Source organism: Mesoplodon bidens (assembly GCF_964165515.1).
Source record: "Mesoplodon bidens genome assembly, chromosome: 18".
Lineage (NCBI taxonomy): Eukaryota > Metazoa > Chordata > Mammalia > Artiodactyla > Ziphiidae > Mesoplodon > Mesoplodon bidens.
Window position 1 is genome coordinate 57,536,590 of NC_138175.1, and position 25,775 is coordinate 57,562,364.

The window sequence follows — 25,775 nt, forward strand, 5'->3', positions numbered from 1 at the left end:
CATATATTTTGATTGTTTATCTTGTTTATCTCTGGCCTCATCCACTGCAGTGAGGGCTCCACAGGACAGGGATCTTTGTTGATTTGGTTCTCTGCTGTACCCTCAAACTGGGAACTGTATCTGGCTTAGATTTGGCACTGAGTATAGATTCACGGAATGAAAGTGGTTGACTAGGAGACTTAAGGTTCATGGGTACACTCTATAGGTGATTTGGAAATTAAACGGGTGCCTAACACCTTTGGGTGTCTGATACAAGGGAATCCTGGATCACGTGGAAATCTAGCTGTGCACAGGTCTATGGATGAGCTATAGTGGGACATATGATTATACTGGAGCCCACATGAAGATCTACGGGATCCAATCGTGGGCACAGAGAATAGACAGGGGCCTAAAAACACACACAGGGACCTCAAGGGGTTCTGGAAGTTTCTCTGTAGGAGGATCGTGGATCCTAAATGGAGGTATGGATCCAAGATGATCTAAAAACCGGCACCCTGGGCTGTGGGTGGATACAGGGTCCTGATGCTAGTGGGGAACGGAGGCCTGGGTGGACAGCTTGGGGGTCTGGGGGAACAGAGATGAGCCTTGGATCAGCAATTCCCCAAATGCTTTCCCTCTCTCTGCTTCTGTCTCCCTTTTTCTCTGCCCATCCAATCTGTCCCATCTCCCCCTAGCATCTAGCCCTTCACCTGTATGTATCCCCCATCTTTTGTGGTCCCCACCTCTATCTCTCTTTGCCAGTCTCTCTTTCTCCATCTCTCTGTCTCTCTCCACTCCTCCCTCCACCTGTTTCTCTGTTTTGTTCCTCCCCCTCGGTCCCTTTCCATCTCTCTCTCCCCTTTCCTCCCGCTCTCTGACCCTCCATCCTTCCCCTGCCACCTTCCCCTGTGCCTTACCTTTACATCTTGCCCCTCTCTGCCCCCATCCCTCTATTTTTGTTAATTTCTCTCCCCCATCTCTCTATGTCTCCACTGCTGTCTCTCTGTGGTCTCCCCTCCATTACTCTGGGTCTCTCCCCATCTCTGGCTCTGTTTTCTCTGTTCATCTCTCTTCCCATCTGTCTCTCCATATCTCTCTGCCTCTATCCCCCACCACCTACTCCCTGTCTCTCCAACTCTCTTTCCCTTCATCTTGGTCTCTCTCCATTTCTATCTCTGGTTTTCTCCATCTCTGTCTCTCCCCATCACCTTCTCTCCTTTTCTTCATCTCGCTGTCTCTCTGACCACCCCCCCATCTCTCCTGTCTCTGCCTGTCTCTGGCTGCCTGCGTGTTCCCCCATCTCCCTCTCTTGCCCCATCCCTGTTTCTAGTGGTCTCCATCTCCCTTGCCATCTGTCTCTTTCCCTGACTCCTGTCAGACTTCATCTCCCTTTGTGTAGCTCCACCTCAGCCCCTGCCTGTTTGCTCCGCATCTCTGTCCCTCCATCGTCTCTCCTGCATCCCTCCATCCCTCCCAGCATCCTCCCACTTCCTCTCCATCCCTCCAGCTCCCAGGTCCGCCCCCTGCCCCCGCTCCTCCCTCCCCCCTCCGAAAGGGTTAACTTTGGGGAAGGGCCCGGAGTCCCCGGATGGTGATGTCAGCGTGCGGGAGAGAAAGGACGAGGTGGCGGGGGGGAGGCGGAGAGGAGGAGGAGGCGGAGGAGAGAGGGCGCGTGGGGGGGCGGGGGGGACCTCGGCCTGCAGCATCCGCCGGCCCGCACCTCAGACCCCCCCGGCGGGGGGAGGCGCAGGAAGGGGGGGGCCGGCCAGGGTCGGGCTGGGGAGGGGGGGCCGCGCAGCCCCCCCGGGCCATGCTGACTCCCGGGGCCTGACCCCCCCGGGCCAGCCCCCCCTCCCCGAGCTCCGCGGCCCGCCGACTGGGGGGGGGCCCAGCCCAGCCCCCTGGGGACCCCCGGAGAGGTGGGGGGCAGCCGGGGGGGCCGGGACGGAGCGGTCGCCGGCCCCCACCGGAGGGACGGGGCGACCGGCCGCAGGGGGGGCGGCCGGGGGGCCGGTCGGGCCGGGACCAAGGGCATCATGTCGTCCGGGGGCAAGGAGGGGGGCGGGGGCTCCCCTGCCTACCACCTCCCGCACGCACACTCACACCCACCCCAGCACGCCCAATATGTGGGCCCCTATCGGCTGGAGAAGACTCTGGGCAAAGGACAGACAGGTGAGTCAGGGGAGGGGACACCTGGCGCGGGGGCGAGGGGAGATAGGGGGCAGAGGGCGGGACTCATGGGTATTCAAAGGGCAAGGGCTGGCCGCTCAGACCCCTGAGTCCCTCACAGAGAAGGGACTTGGGGTCCAGACTGCCGGGTGTCTAGGATGGAGGGGGTGAGGGCTCAGACTCTGGGGTCCTGGGGAGAAGGAAGCTGGGGGCCTGGACTCCTGGGAGGAGGTACTGGGGCCCAGAGGCTCCCACCCTTTGGGGACAGAGGTGGGGGGGGGTCCGAGACCACAGTGGGAAAGGGACCTCGGCCTGCAGCCAGGGTCTGGGCCGAGAGCTGAGGTCCTTGGTGCAGTACAGCCGCAGGCCGGGGTGAGGTGCTGGGATGGGGGTGCGCCTCAGGAAGCTGCTTCTCTCTGCACTGTCCTCTGGCCTAGGAGGGCCTCTTTGGGGTTACCGGGGGACTGACGCTGGGGCGATGAGGTCTACAGCATTCTGCCCCTTCTCCAGCATGCTGGCTCAACGTGGGGGCCAGGAATGGAGAGGTGGAAAGGTGGATGCAAGTGGCAAATCCCTCAGGAGTGGCTGTGGATTGGGGGGGTCATCTTTCACTGCTCCTAAACCTCTGTAACCTCTTTCCTGCCAGGTGGGAGGTGGGTGGGCGTAAGACAGGAGCTGAACACCTGTGTTCTGGGTATGAGGTTCAGGATTGGGGCCAGGATCTCTATGAAGCTGAGGGTCAGGGCTGGGAGAGGATCAGACTCCATATCCTAGTGCAAAAAGTGTGAAGGTGTTGCTGACCTGAATTCCTGAGTTATGGGGGAGGAAGGGGCCATGGACCTGGACTTGGGAGTCTGAGGGAAGAGGGGCTGGGAGCTTGGACTCCTGGATCTGTGGCTTTGGGGCTTACCCTTGGGGAGTGGGGATACCCTTGGGGTGTGCATGCTTCCAGCTACAGCTGCTATTAAAAGAAGGTCAAAGAAGGGGATTGAGAGGTCGGTTTGAGAGGAGGTGGAGGAGGATGGTCTGGGAAGGGGGCAATCATAAGATTATATTCCTTGAGAGACATGGTGTCTCCAGAAGATTAAAGGGCAAAGAATTCAAGGAAGTGATGGGTTGAGAGAGAGAGAGGTTTGTTTGAAGAAGGCAGATTGGAGGAGACAGAACTACGGAGATTCAGTGAGGCAAGACTATGTGGAGAGATGAACTTAAGTTGAGGGTAGCTGTGGAGGGAGGGGGAGGCAGGTAGGTGGAGGGACAATCAGAAGGAACAGAATTGGGCAACAGGGAGCCGGAAGAGAATTGCGTTTGGTGGGAACGGCGGCTGTCAGCCCCCAGGCATTCAGGTGAGAGTGATTCAGGCCACTGTTAAACAACCAGCAGGGGAAGAAAGAGGAAACGGGGTGGCAAGGGGGGCTTAGGAGCCAGAGGCGGGGAGAATGCCCTGGGAGCGCACCCCACATTTTCAATCCCGATCCCCCAGGTCTGGTTAAACTCGGGGTCCACTGCATCACGGGCCAGAAGGTTGCCATCAAGATCGTGAACCGGGAGAAGCTGTCCGAGTCGGTGCTGATGAAGGTGTGTCTGTGCGCTGGGGAAAGAGGGGACCCTTTGGGGCTGGGGGCAGGGAGGGAGGCAAGGCTGACCTCCATTCCTTTTCCCCCAGGTGGAGCGGGAGATTGCCATCCTGAAGCTCATTGAGCACCCACATGTCCTCAAGCTCCACGACGTCTACGAGAACAAGAAATATTTGTAGGTATTTATAGACACCCAGCCCCCCATGCGCTCTCCCCAAGTTCCTAGGGGGGTACATTTCCAGAAACAAGGCATGGAGGGGCCTGGGGAAACTTGAGCTCTCCTGGCTGGGCCACTGAAGGCCCAGTCCCTTCCTTACTGCACAAGGACAGCCCCCGCCACACACTCATAACACTCCTTGTTCCCACACTGAGCTGGCCTGACGCTACGGGCCGATTGTGTGCCAGCAACAGGACAGCTAAGCCTGAGCCATCCCGAGTGGGGGACACAGGCTGATCCTCCCCCTTCCTCTCCAGCCCCAGTCCCGCGCCCTGTTGCGCTGCAGGGAACACTCGATACTGGATCATCTTGATGCCCTCAGCCAGACCCAACTTGCTAAGGGCAGATCCCTTTCCTATTTGCTAGGGCAATGGGGCCTAGCAAAGCCCCAGACCTCTTCCCAAACCCCCTCTCTGGAGCATTGGAGGCTCCCTTCATCCCCCAGCATAACTCTGGGTGCTATGACTGGACACCCCAACAATGGTCTCCTGGGAGTTCTAAGTCTGCATCTCAAAGTTGATTACCCGCCTTAGGATTGGGGGTGGGGTCCAGCTGTCCGGACTCCAGACAATAGACTTTTGTCTGGGCTCTGGTGACCCAAGGGACAGCTGGACTGGGCAGCGAGAGAGGGGACAACCCCCTGCCCCCACCAGGCAGTCCCCAGGATGAACCAACTCCAGCACCCATCAGATGCTAGGGTGGATTTCCCTAGGAAGGAAGCTGGCCAGCCCCAGGTGCTCATGGGAATTGTAGTCCTCAGGCTTCCCCAGGTGTGGCGGCAGGGAGGGGCCATTGTCCCTGATTCGTGGAGCTATCACTCTCACTCCACCGTCCCTGTGGGGAGGGAGGGCCCATGGGAGTTTGTGCTTCACAGAGGAACCTTAGTTTTCCAAGAGCTCATAGAAATTGAGCTTTTGTTTTCCAGGGGCTGATGGGAATTAGAGGTTTAGCGTCCCAGAGCCTGAGGGGATTTGGAGTGTTTAGAATCCAGGTGGCTGATGGGAATTAGAAGTCTCTATGTCCCAGAGGCTTATGGGAGTTGGGAGTTTTTAACCTCTCAGGAGCAGAAGGGAGTTGTAGTCTTTTACTTCACAGAAATTGACTTAGATTGGTGCACAAGGCACTCGTTTTTGCCAAGAGTTAATGAGAATTCAAGTTTCTTCATCCCAGAGGCTTATGGGAATAAGAGGCTTGGCTTCCCAGAGGGTAATGGGAGTAGGTAGGGGTTGGGGTGGGGGTCTTTATTTCCCAAAGTCCTGTGAGAATTGGGGGTCTCCTCCAAGTGCTAATGGAGTTGCATTATCTCCTGAAACAACTAGGAGTCTAAGTATTAATACTCCTGAAGTTGACATGGGAGTCTGTGCTGCCCGGGGCTGATGGGAATTGAATTTTGGCTTCCCAGAGGCTGATGGGAATTAGTGTCTCTTTCTCTCAAGGACTGATGGGAATTGGAGTCTTTACCTCCCAGGGGCTGATGGGAGTTGTAGGCTTTAGCTCACAGATGTTGACTGTTCATTTGGTACACACTGCAAATATCATTATCCAAAAATAGATTAAAATTCCATTATCTGCATCCCAGAAACTAATAAGAATGAGAACTTTGGCTTCCCAGAGGCTGATGGAAATACAGGGCTTTATTTCCTAGGGGCCTATGAGAATTGGGATCTCTGACCTCCAGGTGCTAATGGAATTGCCTTATCTCCTGAGGACAACTAGTCAAAGTGTTGACCCCTGAAACTAACATGCTGACCAGGGCTATGGGAATTGAGTTTCTGCTTCCCAGAGGCTAATGGGAATGGGAGCCTCCTCCTCCCAGGGACTCATGAGAATTGGGATTCTCTGCCTCCAGGGGCCAATGGGATTGAGGTCTTGTGCGTTTGGAAGAGGGAGACCAGGCTCCTTGGTCCTCCACATGCCCCTTCCAGCCCTCTGCGTCCTCCATGTCCCCCAGGTACCTGGTTCTGGAGCACGTGTCTGGAGGTGAGCTGTTTGACTACCTGGTAAAGAAGGGGAGACTGACCCCCAAGGAGGCCCGGAAGTTCTTCCGCCAGATCGTGTCGGCGCTGGACTTCTGCCATAGCTACTCCATCTGGTGAGGGGTTAGCTTGAGAGAGGCCAGAATGAGCACTGCCCAGAAGGCAGGCCCTTGGGAGCACATAGCAGGCTGACTGGAAGCCAGAGTCCTGCAGCCCCCAAATAAATCTTTTATCCCTTTTTCAAAATTGGGATATAATTCTCACATAGTAGGGAATTCCCTGGCGGTCCATTGGTTAGGACTGTGCACTTCCACTGCAGGGGGCATGGGTTCGATCCCTGGTCGGGGAACTAAGATCCCACAAGCCCCACGGCACGGCCAAAAAACAAAACAAAAAAACCCTCACACATCATAAAATTCACCCCTTTAAAGCGTACAATTCAGTAGGGTTTTTTTTTTGTTTTTTTGTTTTTTTTGCGGTACGCGGGCCTCTCAATGTTGTGGCCTCTCCCGTTGCGGAGCACAGGCTCCGGATGCGCAGGCTCAGCGGCCAATGGCTCACGGGCCCAGCCGCTCCGCAGCATGTGGGATCTTCCCGGACCGGGGCACGAACCCGTGTCCCCTGCATCGGCAGGCGGACTCTCAACCACTGCGCCACTAGGGAAGCCCTCATTGTGGTTTTGATGTGCATTTCCGTGATGGCTAATGATGTAGAACATCTTTTCATGTGCTTATCGGCCATTTGTATATCTTCCTAGGAGAAACATCTGTTCAGATCCTTTGCCCATTTTTAATTGAGTTATTTGTCTTTCTGTTACTGAGTTGTAAGAGTTCTTTATTCTAGGATAAGGGATAATTCTAGGAATAACTCTTAAGAGTTACTTATTCTAAGAACAAATCTTTTATCAAATGTATATTTTTCAAGTAATTTCTCCCAGTTTGTGACATGCTTTTACATTTTTATAACAATATCCTGTGAAAAGCAAAAGTGTTACATTTTGATGAATTCCAGTTTGTTGATTTTTTTTCCTTTTACAATCCATGCTTTTGCTTTCCTATTTAAGAAATATTTGCCCAGGGACTTCCCTGGCAGTCCAGTGATTAAGACTCCACACTTCCACTGCTGGGGGCACGGGTTCAATCCCTAGTGGGGAACTAAGATCCCGCCTGTCGCGTGATGCAGCAAAAAAAAAAAAAAAAAAAATTGGGGGCTTCCCTGGTGGCGCAGTGGTTGAGAGTCTGCCTACCGATACAGGGGACACGGGTTCGTGCCCCGGTCCGGGAGGATCCCTCATGCCACGGAGCGGCTGGGCTCGTGAGCCATGGCTGCTGGGCCTGCATGTTCGGAGCCTGTGCTCCGCAACGGGAGAGGCCACAACAGTGAGAGGCCCGTGTACCGCAAAAAAAAAAAAAAATTTGCCCAGCTCAAGGTCACAAAGGTTTCCTCCTGTGTTTTCTTGTAGAAGTTGTATAGTTTTAGTTCTTGCATTTAGGCCTAAGAACCATTTTGAATTGATTTTTGTATATGTTGTGGAGTAAAGGTTGAGGGTCATTTTTCTTTGCACATCAACGTCCATATGAAAAGATCTTCCTTTCCTCATTGAATCGCTTTCAGCTCTCAAAACAAGATATTCAATATGCAGCATTTTAATGATTAACTAAGGTACAAAATAGATGCCTCCAGTTCATCTTTCAGCCTCATCTGTTTGCACACCTCCCTCTCTGGGATGGGGATCAGGGTGGAGGGGCTGAGACCTGGGAGTGAATCTTGGTGATGAAGAGGCAGCCCATTTAACTTGTCAACACCTTAAGTGTCTAGACTCTGACATTAAAAACACTGGCCTCCAGGGGGCGACAGTCAACAGATTTAACAAGTATGACCCAGTTAAGGACCACTTCCAAGAGAAACTAGAATCTTCTGCCCCACCTCCCCCAGACATTAACCCTTACATCCTGAGGAGTTTGTCCCCAGGGTGGGTGGGGGGGACCAGTGATGGGCTTGGGGTGGCAGTATTTTTTTTTATTATTCAGTATTCAAATATTTGAATGTTTTAAGAACCAGCTCAGTATCATCTGCCTGCTTACCTCAAAATATCTCACTTCACACATATTCAAATATTTGTGGATAAAATGATACACTGTGTGGGGTCTCCTACGGAATCGTCCAGTGGGGGAAGGAGAGCATATGTAGGGATAGAGATAAGAGAAGATTTGCCCCGAATTGATAATGGGTGAAGCTAGTGGGTGGGTACATGGGGCTTCCTATATTCTCATTCCAACCTTGGGGCATGCTTGAAAACGTCCCTAGTTAGAAATTTCCAGACGTGTCCCCCTCTGAGAATAGTGAATGGGGCCTTAGCTTCCGGGAAGAGGGCAGAGGCCTGAGTCCCACCATCCTGTCTCAGCCACAGAGACCTGAAGCCTGAGAACCTGCTTCTGGACGAGAAAAACAACATCCGCATCGCGGACTTCGGCATGGCGTCCCTGCAGGTGGGGGACAGCCTCCTGGAGACCAGCTGTGGGTGAGTGGGGGCCTGGCCTCCTACGCCTCAGGGAGGGGGTCAGAAGCCGGCCAGAAGCTCATACCACCTCTCTCTCTCTCAGGTCCCCTCACTATGCATGCCCAGAGGTGATTAAGGTGAGTGAGGGGCAGGTGGAGGGGAGAGAGGAGCGGAGGGAGCCTGGGAGAGATGAACGTCATGGCTGGTCCTTCTCCCTTCCAGGGGGAAAAGTACGATGGCCGCCGGGCAGACATGTGGAGCTGTGGAGTCATCCTCTTCGCCCTGCTTGTGGTAAGGCGTTCCTCACCTCTCCTGCCCCGTTTCTAGAACAGTCCTGCCTGGTGGAAGCATAGAACATTTACTTCCATCCTCACCTCAGGGGTTGTTTCCCAAATATTTAACTGGTACCAGGAAGGTGGGGGTATTCACAACAGAGCAAAATCCTGGGAGCACCCCTCTCTGTGCCTGGAGCTAACTGTTCAGTCACAGAACTGTGAGATAGCCCAGGCGGGTTCCCCGGAAAGGGATGGGGCAGCCAGGAGGACTTGGAGCACTTGGGAAAGTGGTTGTTTACTAACTGATCCTGATTACAGTACTGTAATGATTAATAGAACCAGACTGGGGAATATCAGCCCAGCTCCTACCACAGGGCCTTTGCACCTGCTCTTCCATCCCTGCCAGCCCGGTTGCTCACCTAGTTAATACTAGACTTCTTTTAGCTCTCAGCTCAATTGTCGCCCTTCCAGGAAGCCTATCCCGGCCCCCTTCACTCCTCCCATATGGTCAGATTTCCTTGTGGTAGGCTATCTCCTTCCTGGCAGCTAACAGAGTTGTCATTGTGTGTGTAACTCCTTGAGGGATATCTCTCTGTGATTTCCCCTCCTCTGCAAGGCATTGGATTTAGGGCCCACCCTAATGCCTGCACGATTTCACCTCCAGATCCTCAATGAATTATATCTGCAGAGACCCTATTTGTAAACAGGGTCATATTCTGAGGTTCTGGTAGACATGAATTTTGGGGGCACACCACTCAACTTGCTACACTCCCAGATTCCCATAGGCCTCACTCATCCTAGTCTGTGCTCCAGTGTCACCTCAATCACTCCATCACTATATAGCTCCCTCACCAGCCTCTCCCACATGGGGTGTGAACTGTAGGAGGGCAAGGGCTTGCTTTGTTCACTCCTAGATCCTTGAGCTGTAATGGACGCTCACTTTTTTAAAATGAATGAAGATTACCCCTCCTGAAACTAGGGAGAAGCATGTTTTCATTTTTATTTGTTTATTTATTTATTTTGCCACAACTTGTGGGATCTTAGTTCCCAGACCAGGGATTGAACCTGGGCCATGGCAGTGAAAGCCTAGAATTCTAACCACTAGGCCACCAGGGAACTCCCTGGGAGAAGCATGTTTTTAAAGGACAGCCTCCAAGCTGCGGCCCCAGCCTCTTAGGCGCTGGAGCCAGACTGCCCATTGTCAAATCCCTGCTCCGCCACTCAGAGCTAGATGGTCCTGGACAAATTGCTGGATGGCTCCGTGCCTCAGCTTCCCCACCTGCAAAGTGGAGATAGTACTAGCTCCCTACCTCTTGGGGCCTGCGGCGAGGACTAAATGTGTCAATGCGTGTGAGGCGCTTAGGCATTCGCCTGGAATCAGCTCTCGTAAGCTCTGTGTGTGAGGGGTCTGTTATTTCTCACACAGGGGGCTCTGCCCTTCGACGATGACAACCTCCGCCAGCTGCTGGAAAAGGTGAAACGAGGCGTCTTCCACATGCCCCACTTCATTCCTCCAGACTGCCAGAGCCTCCTGAGGGGGATGATCGAAGTGGAGCCGGAGAAAAGGCTCAGCGTGAGTTGGGGGGGCGGGGATGGAGGGACAGTGGGTGGTGGGGACAGAATCCCTAGGGGAGTCATGAGGATGGATTTCCAGACCTGCCCGTCAGTCCCTGGGGTGACGGCTGGGAGGGGCATCGCTGGCCGAGCTCTGGCCCTGGGGTCCTGCCCACCTACCCCGACACACACACAGCGGGAGTGCGCATGTGCTTACCGGCCCTTCTGAGGCGGAGCGGAGCGGGGCAGGTTGCCACTGCGCATGCGGGACCCGTAGCCCGGCCGGTCCGGAGTAGTCAGAATGCGCCGCACAGCCGCCACTAGGGGGAGACATGAGCTGTCGTGCTGTTGTACTGCCCTTGGTTGGGGGAAGGGGAGGGGAGGGGGCACGTTAGGGACCCCCAGCATCACCCAGTCTGCTTTCACTGCGTGCCTACTGTGTTCAAACGATCTCACTTCTGCTCCTCTACGACCCACGCCCCTCACAGCTGGAGCAAATTCAGAAACATCCCTGGTACCTGTGAGTATGGGGGAACTGGACACCTGGGTCCCTGGCAGAGGGAGAGGACCCCAAATATCGTGGGTTCCCAAAGCAGGAGAGCCGGCTAGGGGGCGGAATGCCGAGGGTCTTGAATAAGGAGGGGCTAGGGACTCGAACTTCTGGGTCCTAGGGGAGGAAGACAGGTAGAGAAGAGGTTGGGGCCGAACTCCTGGGCCTGGACTCCTGGGTGTGAGGGGGGAGAGGCCGGGGCCCGGACTCCTGGGTTCCCAAGAAAGGAGCAGGCTGGGACCCGGGACCCCTGAGTCTCCGCTGAAGGAGATGCCCGATTCGCTACAATTCTTCTCCTCCCCAGGGGAGGGAAACACGAGCCGGACCCGTGCCTGGAGCCAACCCCAGGCCGCCGGGTGGCCATGCGGAGCCTGCCATCAAACGGAGAGCTGGACCCTGATGTCCTGGAGAGCATGGCTTCACTGGGCTGCTTCAGGGACCGCGAGCGGCTGCATCGCGAGCTGCGCAGCGAGGAGTAAGACCCCTCCCCCCCCACTCTAACACATAACACCCTGGCCACATGGGGTGAGCTGCTGCAGCTCTCCCGACAGCCGGCAGGGGGCGCGCCGGAGCCTTGCACACTTGCAGACTCCCCTGATGGGGAGGTCCAGGCCACTAGAAAGGGCGTGGCTCAGAGCTCCCCCGAGGAGCTGTTCTAGGGGGAACCTGGAGCGGGTGGTAGGACCAGTGGGAAAAAGAAACGATGCTGAAAAGTATTAATAGATGCTGAGGCCAACTTAGTGCCTCACGTAGTGCTTACATATAGTAAGTGCTCAGGTGTTAGCATAATTATTAATAACGTTGAGTAAAATGAGGCTGAGATGTACACTGAGACAAAGGGACCAACCCTATTGATACCTAGGAGAATGGAACCGTAGACAGGGAAACTGAGTGGACTGAGCCCCACAGAGCCACAGACATAGGGAGGGGGTGAGACCATCTCTGGGGCCTGACCTTTGACCCCAGTGCTCTCCTACCCACCCCCCATCCCCCATAGGGAGAACCAAGAAAAGATGATATATTATCTGCTTTTGGATCGGAAGGAGCGGTATCCCAGCTGTGAGGACCAGGACCTACCTCCTCGGAATGATGTTGGTGAGAAGGGCAAGGCTCAGAGTCCAGACCCCAGATTCCTGAGGGAAGAAAGTGCTGCAGGCCTTGAGCTTCTGCGTTTAGACTCCCTGACTTGCTCTGTGACCTTTGTCAAAACCCCTCTCCACTCTGAGCCTCAGTTTCCCCATCTGTACGAGTGCCATGTACAGCTGGACCAGTGTATCTTTTGATTGGGTTGAAACTCTCGGCCCTCAGACCCACCCCGGAAGCGTGTGGATTCCCCCATGCTGAGCCGTCACGGGAAGCGGCGGCCAGAGCGGAAGTCCATGGAAGTCCTGAGCATCACGGATGCCGGGGGTGGTGGCTCCCCGGTGCCCACCCGACGGGCCCTGGAGATGGCCCAGCACAGCCAGAGGTGGGAACCCCTGCCCCTCCAGTGGGATCCACAGCCCTGGGTGAAGAGGGAGTTCAGGGCTCTAACCCCATACCCACCTCAAAGGTGCTGTGTAATTGGGACAAGTCTCCTCCCCTCTCTGGGCCTCGTTTCCTCATCTCAAAGGAGTGTGGAAGGCAGAGGACATCTGAGCCTTCTGAAACCCTCCCACCTGATTTTTTTTTTTTTTTCTTAATCTGTCCTGAAAACAGATCCCGTAGTGTCAGTGGAGCCTCCACTGGTCTGTCATCCAGCCCTCTGAGCAGCCCAAGGGTAAGGCCAGGTCCCAAATGGATTAAGAAGGGGTAAGGGAGTGAAGGCACTGTGGAGCAAAGATGAAACAGCAGAAATTACAACTCCCATGAAGTCTTGGGACGATGCCTCCTTGCCCCTAAAGGGCCAAAGACCCAAGGCCTCATTAGTATTTTAGTCCATTGGCCATTTCCCACCTTAACAGGATTGCGTTTTCAGTGTGTCTGAAGGGTTCCATTTATTCAGTTAACAAAAGCTAGTTGAGCGCCTACTGAGTACTAGTCACTGCTGGGTTTACAGTCAGCATGATAGAAAAAGTCCCTGCCCTCCCCCACAACAATGGGGGTTGGGGGAAATAATTGGACTACAAGTTCCAGCATGCTTTGGGGTGCACCTCTGTGAGTGTGTGCTAGTGGGCCTAGAGCCTCCTGAGAGTTGAGTCCACCCTCTCACCCGACTCCACCACTCTGCAGAGTCCGGTCTTTTCCTTCTCACCGGAGCCCGCTGGAGATGAGGCCCGGGGTGGGGGCTCACCGACTTCCAAAACGCAGACGCTGCCTTCTCGGGGCCCCAGGGGTGGGGGCGCCGGGGAGCAGCCCCCTCCCCCCAGTGCCCGCTCCACACCCCTGCCCGGCCCCCCAGGCTCCCCACGCTCCTCCGGGGGGACCCCCTTGCACTCGCCCCTGCACACGCCCCGGGCCAGCCCCACTGGGACCCCAGGGACAACACCGCCCCCCAGCCCCGGCGGTGGCGTCGGGGGAGCCGCCTGGAGGAGTCGTCTCAACTCCATCCGCAACAGCTTCCTGGGCTCCCCACGCTTTCACCGGCGCAAGATGCAGGGTATGGAGGTCCTTTGCGGGTGAAGGGGGTGGGGATGCGGACTCCTGAGTCCTAATATGGGGGTGGGGGCTGGGGTCTAACATCTGTGTCCCCGGGAAGGAAGAGGCTGGCGGCCTGGACTCACACATCCTCAGTGAAGATGCTGTTGTGAGCAGAGATTCAGGTGTTGGGGAGAGAAGAGGCGGGGCCTCCAACTCTGGAGGAGGAGCTCGTCTGAAAGACACGCCCCCTTCAGTGCTCTGGCTCACCTTCCCATTGGCTCATAGCTAGCAAGCCTCACCTCGGGAGGCGTGGCCTAGCCAGGGGCCCATCCCTAGAAGGAACATCATGCCTGTGCCATTTGGGGTTTAGCTGCTGGGAAGTGAATAGACTCTGGGGTCTGGAGCCTCTGGTTGGAGGCTACTGCTGGCCTGTGTACTGGACACCAGGATGATGGACATATGTTGACCATGCTCTCCCCTCCCCAGTCCCCACTGCCGAGGAGATGTCCAGCTTGACGCCAGAGTCCTCTCCAGAGTGAGTCTGACAAGGAAGGGAAGAGGGGCCTGAGGGGGGATTTCATTCCCTTAGCCCCCTCCCGACCCACCTCCAACCATCCCCTCCCACTCAGGCTGGCAAAACGCTCCTGGTTCGGGAACTTCATCTCCTTGGACAAAGAAGAACAAATATTTCTCGTGCTAAAGGATAAACCTCTCAGCAGCATCAAAGCGGACATTGTCCATGCCTTCCTGTCGGTGAGGGTCCTGGGTCCCCATGCAACCTCGCCGCCACAGAACTACAAATCCCAGCAGCCTCTGGGGTTCACCACCTTAGCACTGGCCTGAGTTCCACCTGGGGCTCATGAGAATTGTAGTTTTACAACCCGAGTTGGGTTTGGTCGTTGTGGGGGCATGGAGGCAGGAGAGGTTTATTGCGCCCTGGGGCTTGGAATTGGTGAAACAGGATCCTGAATTACAATTTCCCACATGTTAGCATCCACCGAGGACTAGTGAGTTGCCATTTCCCTACCACCAGGTCTGAGATTGGCAAAAGGAATTACTTTTTCCAGTGGACTCTAGGGCTGTCCACTGGGTCCTGTGGTTTTTTGCTTTAGGGGCTCATGGGACTTGAAGTTTCTGAGACAGATGTGACTTTAGCCAGTGTTTGTGGAGGAAGGAAGTTTGTTTCACGTGGTTCTGGAGCCTGGGGTTGGCACCAGATATGAGAGTCCTTATTACTTCAGGATTCAGTTGCTCAATCATTCCTCTGATACCTTGTTTATAAGGCAGAGAAAACTACAAATCCCAGCGGACAGTGGGGCCTCCCAATGCCTTTCCTGTTATTCTTTCCCCCTGGTGGCTGAGGGGACTGGTAGTTCCTTGGGCAGAGCTGGTCATGGAGCTGCTCATCTGTCTCCTGGAGTCAGGTCGCTGAAATCACCCCCTCCTTTTGCCCCCACCTCTCTCAGATCCCCAGCCTGAGTCATAGTGTGCTGTCACAGACCAGCTTCAGGGCTGAGTACAAGGCCAGTGGTGGCCCCTCCGTCTTCCAGAAGCCCGTCCGCTTCCAGGTGGACATCAGCTCCTCTGAGGGTCCAGAGCCCTCCCCCCGGCGGGACGGCAGCGGTGGTGGTGGTGGCATCTACTCTGTCACCTTTACTCTCATCTCCGGTAAGTTTCCCTTGGTGCGGCTGCCCCCAGCCTGGTGTGTGGGATGCTCAAAAGAGCTGAGATAGGGTAGCAGCCCAGGAGAGCAGCAAGCAGGAGGAGGAGACGGTGCTGACTCTGTGAGCCCTGTCCTCTCCCAGACCCCCCCCCACATCCTCTCCTTCACAACATGCCAAGTGCTTTATGTGCACTACTTCCTTGAAGCTTCCCAGCAGCCTTTGAGGTTTCACAGAGAAGAAAACTGCATCCTAAAGAGGTAAATTGACTTGGCCAGAGTCACACGGCAGACTGTGACAGAGCTGGGGCTCAACCGAGGCCTCCTGACCTTAAAGCACTGGACTCTTCCTAGATTAAGACTGTGGTGCTCTGCTGTCAAAACTCATTCCTACACCCAGAGCAGACATCACCAATCGATCACAACACTTCTTTCTGCTGAGCTCTGCTGCAGGCAGCCACAGCCAATCAAGAGTTGGCACAAGAGATGAAAACCACAGAAGTGCCTTGCTTCCAATTCTACTTGGTCCCTGAGTCCTGATAACAAGAGTTTGGATAATGAGGAATACCTCTGTTTGTTGTCCTTGCCACCAATCTTAACATGGCACATCTGGGAGATGAGCTTGCTCCTAGAGTTTTTAACCAAGCTGCTCTGGGGCACTGGGGAATTACATCACCAAAATGAACTATGGGGCTTCCCTGGTGGCGCAGTGGTTGAGAGTCCGCCTGCCGATGCAGGGGACCCGGGTTCGTGCCCCGGTCTGGGAGGATCCCACGTGTCGCGGAGCGGCTGGGCCCGTGAGCCACGGCCGTTGAGCCTGCGCGTCCGGAGCCTGTGCTCCGCGACGGGAGAGGCCACAGTGGTGAGAGGCCCGCATACTGCAAAACAAAAACAAAAACAAAAACAAAAAACAAAACAAAAATGAACTATGGCTCCTTTTTTTTTTCTTCTTTAAAGACTAACATGCAGAACTTTCTCAATGTTAAGATTTTTTCCCCTCCCATTTATTTTTCTTACGTCTCTGGGTCTTCATGGCCTCAACTAGAACCCGTTTAAATAGAAAACAACGCACATCATTATTTTAAGTCGAATCTTTCTTAGTCCCACTTGCAAACCATGAATTTATGCCCAGCCCCAATAGGGAGATTTTGAGGCAAGGGAGAAGAGTCGTTTACTGGGTGGAGGGACTGGTTCCACAGGGTGGGAGCGCCTTCCCTGTTCCCAGCCTCAAGTCAGTCTTACTGATGGAAAAATTAATCAGTCCATCTAAAAAAAAAGAAAATTTTATTCAAGGCAAACTGAGGATTATAATTGGGGAACAGCCGTTCAGAAAGCCTTAGGTGATCAAATATTTGGTCCCTCGATGCAAAGGTGGTTGCTTACTTGCCCTGAGTCCATCCTGTCCCTTGATGTTGAGTTTTAATAGCCAAGTTATTTCTTTCCCTTTAGGGGGTTGTACTAGTAAGATGTCTGGCACGGACTAAAGGTCAATTCCAAGTTGTCCACTAGGATTTATGCCACTTTTATCTTGCATTTGCATTGTGCATGTTCATTATTAGGCAGTAAATATAGGCCTCAATTAACAAAACTAGAATTTAATATCCACTGAAATGTAATCTTTTTCTTTCTAAAATTACTCTCACTTCTACCAAATATAGCCAAATTAAGACTAATTTGTTTGCAAAATAAGTCTGCTTAATTGGCCACATAAACTGTTTTATTTATTTATTTATTTATTTTTCTTACTTTATTCAATTTATTTATTTTTGGCTACATTGGGTCTTCATTGCTGCACTTGGGCTTTTTCTAGTTGCGGCCGGCAAGGCCTACTCTTCGTTGTGGTGTGTGGGCTTCTCACTGCAGTGGCTTCTCCTGTGGCGCATGGGCTCTAGGCACAAGGGCTTCAGTAGTTGTGGCACACCAGCTCAGTAGTTGTGGCACGCAGGCTCAGTAGTTGTGACACACAGGCTTAGTTGCTCTGCGGCATGTGGGATCTTCCCGGACCAGGGCTTAAACCCGTGTCCCCTGCATGGGCAGGCGGATTCTTAACCACTGTGCCACCCGGGAGGCCCCTATTTATTTATTTACTTACTTACTTATTTTCTGGCCTCACCACACAGCTTGTGGGATCTTAGTTCCCTGACCAGGGTTTGGACCCAAGTCCACAGCAGTGAAAGCTCACATCCTAACCACTGGACCGCCAGGGAATTCCAAACATAAACTGTTTTAAATTGGCTGTGCTGGAACTTTTCATAAAGGATCTCAGATTGAATTTTTTTTTTTAAGAGTATAGTTGATTTACAATGTCATGCTAGTTTCAGGTATACAGCAAAGTGATTGAGTTTTATATATGCATATATTCATTCTCAAATTGAACTTTTTTTAAAGATTTATTTTTTTTATTTTTTATTTTTTTTAATTTTTGGCTGCATCGGCCTTAGTTGCAGCAAGCGGGATTTTGTTAAGGCATGCGGGATCCTTCATTGCGGTGCGTGGGCTCTTCGTTGCAGAGCACAGGCTTCTCTCTAGTTGTGGCGTGTGGGTTTTTTCTCTTCTCTAGTTGTGGCGCCCGGGGTTCTGGAGTGCGTGGGTTCTGTAGTTTGTGGCACGCCGGCTCTCTAGTTGAGGCGCACAAGCTCAGTAGTTGTGGTACGAGGGCTTAGTTGCCCCGCAGCCTGTGGGATCTTAGTTCCCTGACCAGGGATCGAACCTGCATCCCCTGCATTGTAAGGCGGATTCTTTACCACTGGACCACCAGGGAAGTCCCTCAGATTGAACTTTTAAAAAACCTCTTGAGACCAGGAAATCCATGCCAAAGATGTGTCACAGATTCCACCCGAGATATCTATGTATTTGGATGAATTCCTCTCTTTTTGAGGTCCCTAAAATACTTTGGGCTTCTTGCACCTGTCAGGAGGTGGCTTTCCTTATCTACCTGAGAAAGCTGCTGGGAACCTAAGAGTTTCCAAAATCTAGAGACAACAGGTAAAGAGAAAAGATACATGTTTCAATTCTGCTTATAAAGGAATAATTTACCAAATTGCTGCAAGTCAAGTCATAATTAGGTTGAGGGGAAGGGTTTCCTTATATCTGGAAAACACAGATTAAAAACCAGCAATATTTCAGGCAAAACCCCCAAATTATAACCATATTCATCAGTTCTCTCAGTCCTATGTGACTAATTCTTGATCTTAATCTTCATAACAGTTTTATGAAGCCACCAGGTTTTCCATTAGTATGCTTTAATTTCTTACCCAGTTCAGCAGTATGATCTGAAAGTTATCAGAAACCTGTACTTGGACTTCCCTGGTGGCGCAGTGGCTGAGAGTCCGCCTGCCGATGCAGGGGACACGGGTTCATGCCCCGGTCCGGGAAGATCCCACATGCTGCGGAGCAGCTGGGCCCGTGAGCCATGGCCGCTGAGCCTGAGTGTCTGGAGCCTGTGCTCCACGACCGGAGAGACCACAATGGTGAGAGGCCCGCGTACCGCAAAAAAAAAAAAAAAAAAAAAAAAAAAAAGAAACCTGTACTTGTCAAACAGTCCTTTCTATGAATCTTCTTGACGATGAAGCATTTTTTTTGGCAAAAGCATCAGAGTACAACAATAACTGTCTATAAATGACAAAAGACTTTAACAGTCAAGGTTAAAGACCTGTTTCCAATGCGATTGACAAATGAACTTTGTTACTGCTGTGACATATGTTTTAAAATAATTACTAGAATTATGATTGATAACATTTTATCAGGACATACCAGATTTTTAGGAATTCCATATAATTTCTAGAATATATATATATTAATGACATTTGTCTGTGTGATACAACCTAAGAAATTTTATAACCTCTCATTTGACAATGCTTCCCATGTGATTTAACATACAAAATAAACTTAATTAGTTTAATATTTCTCTCTGAGATGCTCCAGGGGACCTCTCTGAAGCATCCCAAAGTTAGCTAGCGGTCAAAAGAACTTCGGTTAGAATTTGATATTTGGAAAGTTCGTCAAAATATCAAAAAGAGGACTTCCCTGGTGGCGCAGTGGTTAAGAATCCGCGTGCCAATGCAGGGGACACAGGTTCGAGCCCTGGTCCAGGAAGATCCCATATGCCGCAGAGCATCTAAGCCCGTGCACCACAATTACTGAGCCTGCACTCTAGAGCCTGCAAACCACAGCTGCTGAGCCCGTGTGCCACAACTACTGAAGTCTGCTCGCCTAGAGCCTGTGCTCCGCAACAAAGAGAAGCCACCGCAATGAGAAGCCTGCGCGCCACAAGGAAGAGTAGCTCCTGCTCGCAGCAACTAGAGAAAGCCTGTGCGCAGCAACGAAGACCCAACGCAGCCAAAAATAATTAATTAAAAAAAAAATCAAAAAGATTTCAAAACAATTGGTCAAGTAGGACATAGGTCACTGTATTCACTTAACCAAAGTCACAAAAAAAAATTCAAAAGCAAATACTGAAAGTTGTAACAGATTACCAGCTAAAGAAACTTCACGATCTGTTTTCAAAAGCAGATCAATATTTTCAGAAAACTTTGTCCTCTTAATAGAGAGAAAACCAAATTCAGGTTTTGTAACACTTTAATACCAAAATTCATTTACGGGAATTCCCTGGCAGTCCAGTGGTTAGGACTCGGTGCTTCCACTACTGAGGGCCTGGGTTTGATCCCTAGTCAGGGAACTGAGATCCCACAAGCCGCACGGTGTGGCCATAAATAAATAAATAAATATAAAATTCATTTACTTAATTAAATTCAATTTAATCTTAGCCAATCCTGAACATGCACGGAACTTTTTCCTCGGGGTTTCTTTTCCCTTAACAAAAGGTATTTCCATTCTTTATACTGTCTTTTACTGAAAACATACCTGCCACTTTTCTTGCATACTGAAACGTTTATTTTGGTAGCTTTAGTTACATATGCATAATTCTTAACCTTAAAACTTAGTTTCTAGCACAAACTAAGTAGTAAGCAAGTATGAACTTTTACATTAGCATCCCATAGGGTAGCAAACTTATAAATACTGTTTATAGTTTCTAGAAAAAGTGGTTTTTTTCCACAGAAAATGTCTTAGTGTGGCATCAACCATATTTATTTATTTGTTTGTTTGTTTGTGGTATGCGGGCCTCTCCAGTTGTGGAGCACAGGCTCCGGATGCGCAGGCTCCGGATGCACAGGCTCAGCGGCCATGGCTCACGGGCCCACCCGCTCCGTGGCAATGTGGGATCTTCCCGGACCAGGGCACGAACCTGTGTCCCCTGCAACGGCAGGCGGACTCTCAACCACTGCGCCACCAGGGAAGCCCAACCATATTTATTAATAGTCCTAATTACCTTTAGTTTCTCTGTAAAAGGAAGCATATATTCAGTAATTACTGTTCCAGTATCTTATTTAGAAAGGATCTGGATATTCAATGGATTCCTGTAGTTTAACTTAGTTTAGCAAAACTCTATGAAGTTTCAAGTTATCAAAATCTGGAGAGACTACTTTAGATAGACATTCCCAAAACATAATTTTTCCTAAAGAGTTTACCTAAAAGTGCTTATCTCATTTACATCTATTTTATTTACTGAAAAGTTTCATCACATCTAGTTATTTTTCTTGCTGACAAACTTTGTAACAGGAATAATATCTCATTTATTTCATTTCTAGTAAACCTAGGTACAATAAAAATATTACACTTAACGCTGATGACTCTAAAGACATGTCTGTCTTAATGCAACAAGCTTCAGCTAAATTTAGTACCAGATATTAATACTATACTCAATATTTCCCAGTTCACGCAAATCTGAAAGTCATTGGGGTTCGTTTTTTTCTATTTCTGAGAATTTATATAAAGTGCCTAATTTCCTTTCCTTGTAAGTGTAATTTCCACTTACAAACTAATTTTGGCAATAACACGTTTTCAACACACGTATACAGATACATACAAACACACAGACAGACACCCCACAGTTTCCATTCCAGAATGTCAGCTATGAATCAGTTACAAAACAGGTTGGATCCAAATTACCTGTCTCCCTTTTGTTCTTTCTTTTTATAAGAGTTACCTTTCCTGAAATTTGCATTTTAAAAAGATGGTGGAATTAAGAGTTCCTGGAGGAGACCAGGTAGCATATTTGCATATCAAAGGCATAGGAGGAGAAAGGCAAGTTCTCCTAGAAGGACTTTGTTCTCTTAAGGCCAGAATTTTTTTTTTCTCCAATACTTAACAAGCCTCTTAAGATAAAGAGGGAAGGTTTTGGGAGTGGTAAAAGGATTGGTGGGTTTTGGATTGTTTCTGGAGCTGCACCTCTGGTCCTGTAAAGACTAGATTTGTAAAACAAGGACAGTTCTTAATTCCTAAAGAATTGGGTGGCCACCTCAGTGTTTGATCAATGGACTGACATACCCATTCACCTATGTTGGAATGTTTTACTTTCCCTCGTTTAGCTTAGGTGAGAAGACACCCCCTACCCCCCATATTCCTATCAGGCTCCAAATTTCAGCTGTGGTCAGTTTAGTCATACTGGTGGCCTCCCATCTTGGTAATCCATTTACAAACACTTTTGAGCATCCTCCCTGGGTTTTAAGAAATTGTTTAACTGTGGCCAGTCAGTTAGGCCTTTGATCTGAAGAGGCTCACCTACAGCCTCAGGTGGTCCCATTTCTAAAGGTAACCATTTAATGGCATCGTCAGAGTGGACAGGCACTTCAGACAGGATTATTAGAATGAGTACTAAAATAAAGGAGGATAGGGGGAGCAGTAAAGCTTTAGTCACCTTTTATATCATTGATCTTTCATTAGCCTTCTGCAACAAATCTTTCAGAGACCTTTTTTTTTTTGGCCACATCATACAGCTTGCGGGATCCCCGAACAGGGATGACCAGGGATCGAACCCCGGGCCCCTGCAGTGAAAGTGCTGAGTCCTCACCACTGGACCACCAGAGAAGTCCCTCAATGAGGCTATTTTGGAATTTTGAAGACTTCCGAAATTCTAAGTATTAATGAAAATAGGAAAATAAGATGAGAGGTCTCTAAAATTTTACAGTTTAGAAGTTTTCCCAATTCAAAAGATCCTCGAAGCTAGCGCTACAAATATCTTCCCCTGCTAACCTAATTGTAAAAAAGAGAAACACCCTTAAGTACTGTCGTTTCCAGTAGACCCTGCGGACAGGGGTCCAGGAGACTGCAGGGTTTAACTGCGCATGAAAAGTCAGTTTTGGGGTGCTTAAAGGAGCCCATCTTGGGGACTTCCCTTGGTGGTCTAGTGGCTAAGACTCTGTGCTCCCAATGCACGGGACCCGGGTTTGATCCCTGGTCAGAGAACTAGAACATGCCGCAACTAAGAGTCCGCATGCCACAACTAAAAGATCCCACGTGTCGCAACTAACACCCAGTGCAGCCAAATAAATAAATAAATAAATATTTTTTTAAAAAAAAAAACGAAAAGAAACCTATCTCGGCCATTTCAGGACAGATTTCCTTTAATTCCAATTAAGTAGTTGCAAACATACATAAGCGCAGCTGGTATTCCCATTGGTGGCTGTCTGAACGGGAGATGTTTGGCCTTTGAGGCACAATTTCCCATTACTAATGTCTAATTCAGCCTAATGTCTAATAGCCTAATTCAGATATGAAATATGATCTGAACAACTTTCTGAGGGCAGTGTGGTAGATTGCATGTGCACTGCATCTGAGTCTAGCTCCCCAAGGAGTTACCCGTGGGTTACTTCGACTCTTTTACCTGTCTCAGTTTCTCCCTGCAACAGCCTAAAACCATCACAGGTGCTCGGAGTTCTAGGTTATCAGCCTCTGTTGCCCATCCCCCCTCACACCTCCACGAGCAGTATTTACTTAATGGTTATGGTGGGTCTCCCTTTTGCTTAAGAGCTGAATAATTCAGTCTCTCATTTCACTAGCAAAAGTTTTGTTCAGACCGCATAGCAACTTGTTTTTTTTTTTCAATTCAAGCCAGATTTCTTTATTTTATTTTATTTTTTATTTTTGGCCTCACGGGGCAGGGGGGCGGGCGGCATGCGGGATCTTAGTTCCCCAACCAGGGATCTAACCCACGCCCCCTTGCAGTGGAAGCCAAGGAGTCTTAAACACTGGACTACCAGGGAAGTCTTCCATTCAAGCCAAATTTAACAAAAACCCAGCCACCTAATGTTTCCCTGGGCCTCTTGCCCAGACCCCCCGGTCCTGCCTAGGGAATACACCGGTGCCCCTTAAGACTCCAAGTCTTAAGTGAAAACAGCTCGAATAAAATTTTCAGAATCATCACTCAAACAATGAGATCCAGCTATCAGGAAAACTCGTCAGAACACCTGAGGAGTACCGAGAAGCTGGGGGGCGCCCAATGGGCCCATGCTGGTACTTAGCGTTGGTTCCAGTAGACTCCAGGTGCCCTCTGGTGGGTGTCTCTCATATCCTGCCGGCTATGCCATGCACGGCAATGAAAAAATTAATCGGTCAATCTAAGAAAAAAGTGGAAAACTTTATTCAAGCCAAAGTGAGGATTATAACCCAGGAACAGCCGCTCAGAAAGCTCCGAGACTGTTCCGCCATCAGAGGTCAAACCACAGTTACATAAATTTTTGAGACAGAGGGCTGTACATTAAATGGCGTGTTATTGACAGTTTACACAATCCAGGTACAAAGCGAGTAGTGGGTCATGGGTCTTCTGTGGCCCCTGACAAGATTAAGAAGGTTACCTCCTAAGCAGGTGTGGTTAATGCAGATGCACAGCACACACTAAAGGGGAGGGAGGAGGCCCAAACTGGCAGAGAAAATTGTTGTGTTTGAAGTTTCTCATCTTGTTGTAAAATACGGATTTTGTTTCATCAGTCTGTTTCCCTGCCCCTTCCAGGTCCCAGCCGTCGGTTCAAGCGGGTTGTAGAGACCATCCAGGCTCAGCTGCTGAGCACTCATGACCAGCCCTCCGTGCAGGCCCTGGCAGGTGGGAGGCACCTTGGGGCACCCATGGGGCAGAGGGGAGACTTCCTGGCGGCCAGGTGCTGCGGGGTGGGTGGTGTTACTGGCGAGGCTTCAGCTGTGGGGCAACAGGGCCCACCTGCTGTCGCCCTTAGGTCCTACCTGTAATGCTGGGAGCAGGTTCCCAGAGAGGCTGGGGCCTGAGCTCCAAGGGAACCAGGCCATCCTGAGCCTGAGAAGGCCTCACCAGGGAGGGAACCTCCAGGGATCCCTAAGGGGATGACCCATCTCTGTCTTGGAGGTAGCGGAGCTTTCCGCTAACAGAGGCTCCTGGACTGTGTTCTGGAGGAGGGTGGCCGGCCATCCTGGTTTGCTCAGGATGGAGAGGTCCCTGGGATGCAGGAGTTTCAGTGCTAAAACCGGGACAAGTTGGTCATCCTCTCTGCAGATGCTCAGACTCTTCTGGCCTTGCTGGGCCTGGCTTTCAAGGACTTGGGGGTCCCCCCAGGAGCGGGCAAGGTCTGTGCTCCAGGGGGAAGGGACTTCCCTTCACCCACCAGCCCTGGTCATCGGGAGCAGAATTCCCTAGCAAGCAGGGATCAGCGAGGCCAGGGTCACAAACAACAAACTGCATAGTTCAAACAACAAGTTATTATCATACAGTCCTGGAGATCAGAGGTCCCGCATGGGCTAAGCAAGCTAACAGCAAGGCACCTGGAGGGAGGGCCTCAGTAGCAGGGAGCTGGAGAAACTCCACCTTCTGTCATTCTGGTTCCCCAGGGCAACCAGAAGTGAGGAAGGCCCCCTGAACCTCTCCAGACCCGGTTGCCAAGGATAGCTGGCCTTGACAGCCAGAGTTCCTAAAAGGGCATGCATTCAAAGATGTAGGACGCACAGTCACCCAGGGCCCGAGCCACATGCCTTATAAGGGGAGTGGGGCAATGGGGGACCTCTGGGTCTGCCCCAAAGAGGGGGAACCCCATTGGTGGCTATGGCAACAAGGCCTCCAGCAATCAGTGTCTCTTAAGGGGCTGGCCTCTGCTACAGGTACTATTTTGGGTCCTACAGAAACTACTGCATGGCTACTGGCAACCAGCACTGCCACCGCAGTCCCCTAGTCTGGGGCAGTGAGGCCCCACAGAAAGCTAACCGCAGTCATGCAGGCCCAGCTGGGAGAGCCCGAGACCCCCAAACAATCTGCTGTGGGCTCCACTGGGCCCCATTAACAACCAGTGGAAAGTAATGGGGCCCTTTGGCCATGATTGGGGGACTCAGACGGTGCTGTAACCAGAGTCTCTGAGGATGTCTCCTGAGCTGGGCCTGCCAGGTCTCACTGGGGCGTGGCCTGACTGCCAAAGCCTTAGGTTTGGGGGCGCCTGGGACATGTGCCTTGTTGGTCTAGGGAAGCCAGGCCTGGTTGCTGGCGTGTGTGACCCCTGGCAGCCACCTCCCCTGCTGGAGCACATCCCTGGGCTCGGTACCCCTGGGGTTCCTGAAGCCAGATCGCTTCCTCCCCCACAGACGAGAAGAATGGCGCCCAGACCCGGCCTGCCGGGACCCCACCCCGAAGCCTGCAGCCCCCGCCCGGCCGCCCAGACCCAGAGCTGACCAGCTCTCCCCGCCGAGGCCCCCCTAAGGACAAGAAGCTCCTGGCCACCAACGGGACCCCCCTACCCTGACCCCAGGGGGCCGGGGAAGGAGGGGCGCCCCCTCCACCCCCCTTCCCTGCCCCCCAACTGTGAATCTGTAAATAGGGCCCAAGGAGTACGTAGGGAGGGGGGAGACACAACAAACCCGGCCTTGCCCTGCAGGGATAGGGCTCAGGGGGCCGTGCCCAATGGGGGTG

The 25,775-nt window shown here is 51.6% G+C and overlaps 1 protein-coding gene across 2 annotated transcripts; it reads left to right on the forward strand.

Annotated features, from left to right (window-relative positions):
- Nucleotides 1-1,682: 1,682 nt before the first annotated feature.
- On the forward strand, nt 1,683-25,740 carry BRSK1 (BR serine/threonine kinase 1). Of its 2 annotated transcripts, XM_081216949.1 has the most exons (19): nt 1,683-2,151; nt 3,632-3,726; nt 3,815-3,900; nt 5,894-6,034; nt 8,323-8,439; nt 8,522-8,555; nt 8,641-8,709; nt 10,120-10,266; nt 10,736-10,767; nt 11,102-11,272; nt 11,795-11,892; nt 12,106-12,265; nt 12,496-12,556; nt 13,009-13,375; nt 13,843-13,891; nt 13,986-14,109; nt 14,823-15,024; nt 23,865-23,954; nt 25,451-25,740. In XM_081216949.1, the coding sequence occupies exons 1-19, from the start codon at nt 2,016-2,018 to the stop codon at nt 25,606-25,608; spliced, it is 2,337 nt and encodes a 778-aa protein (XP_081073075.1). In that variant the 5' UTR covers nt 1,683-2,015; the 3' UTR covers nt 25,609-25,740. The 2 variants fall into 2 exon arrangements, with proteins under 2 accessions (XP_081073075.1, XP_081073076.1); XM_081216950.1 differs by lacking the exon at nt 1,683-2,151 and having other exon boundaries at nt 3,639-3,726; nt 3,815-3,904.
- Nucleotides 25,741-25,775: the final 35 nt, after the last annotated feature.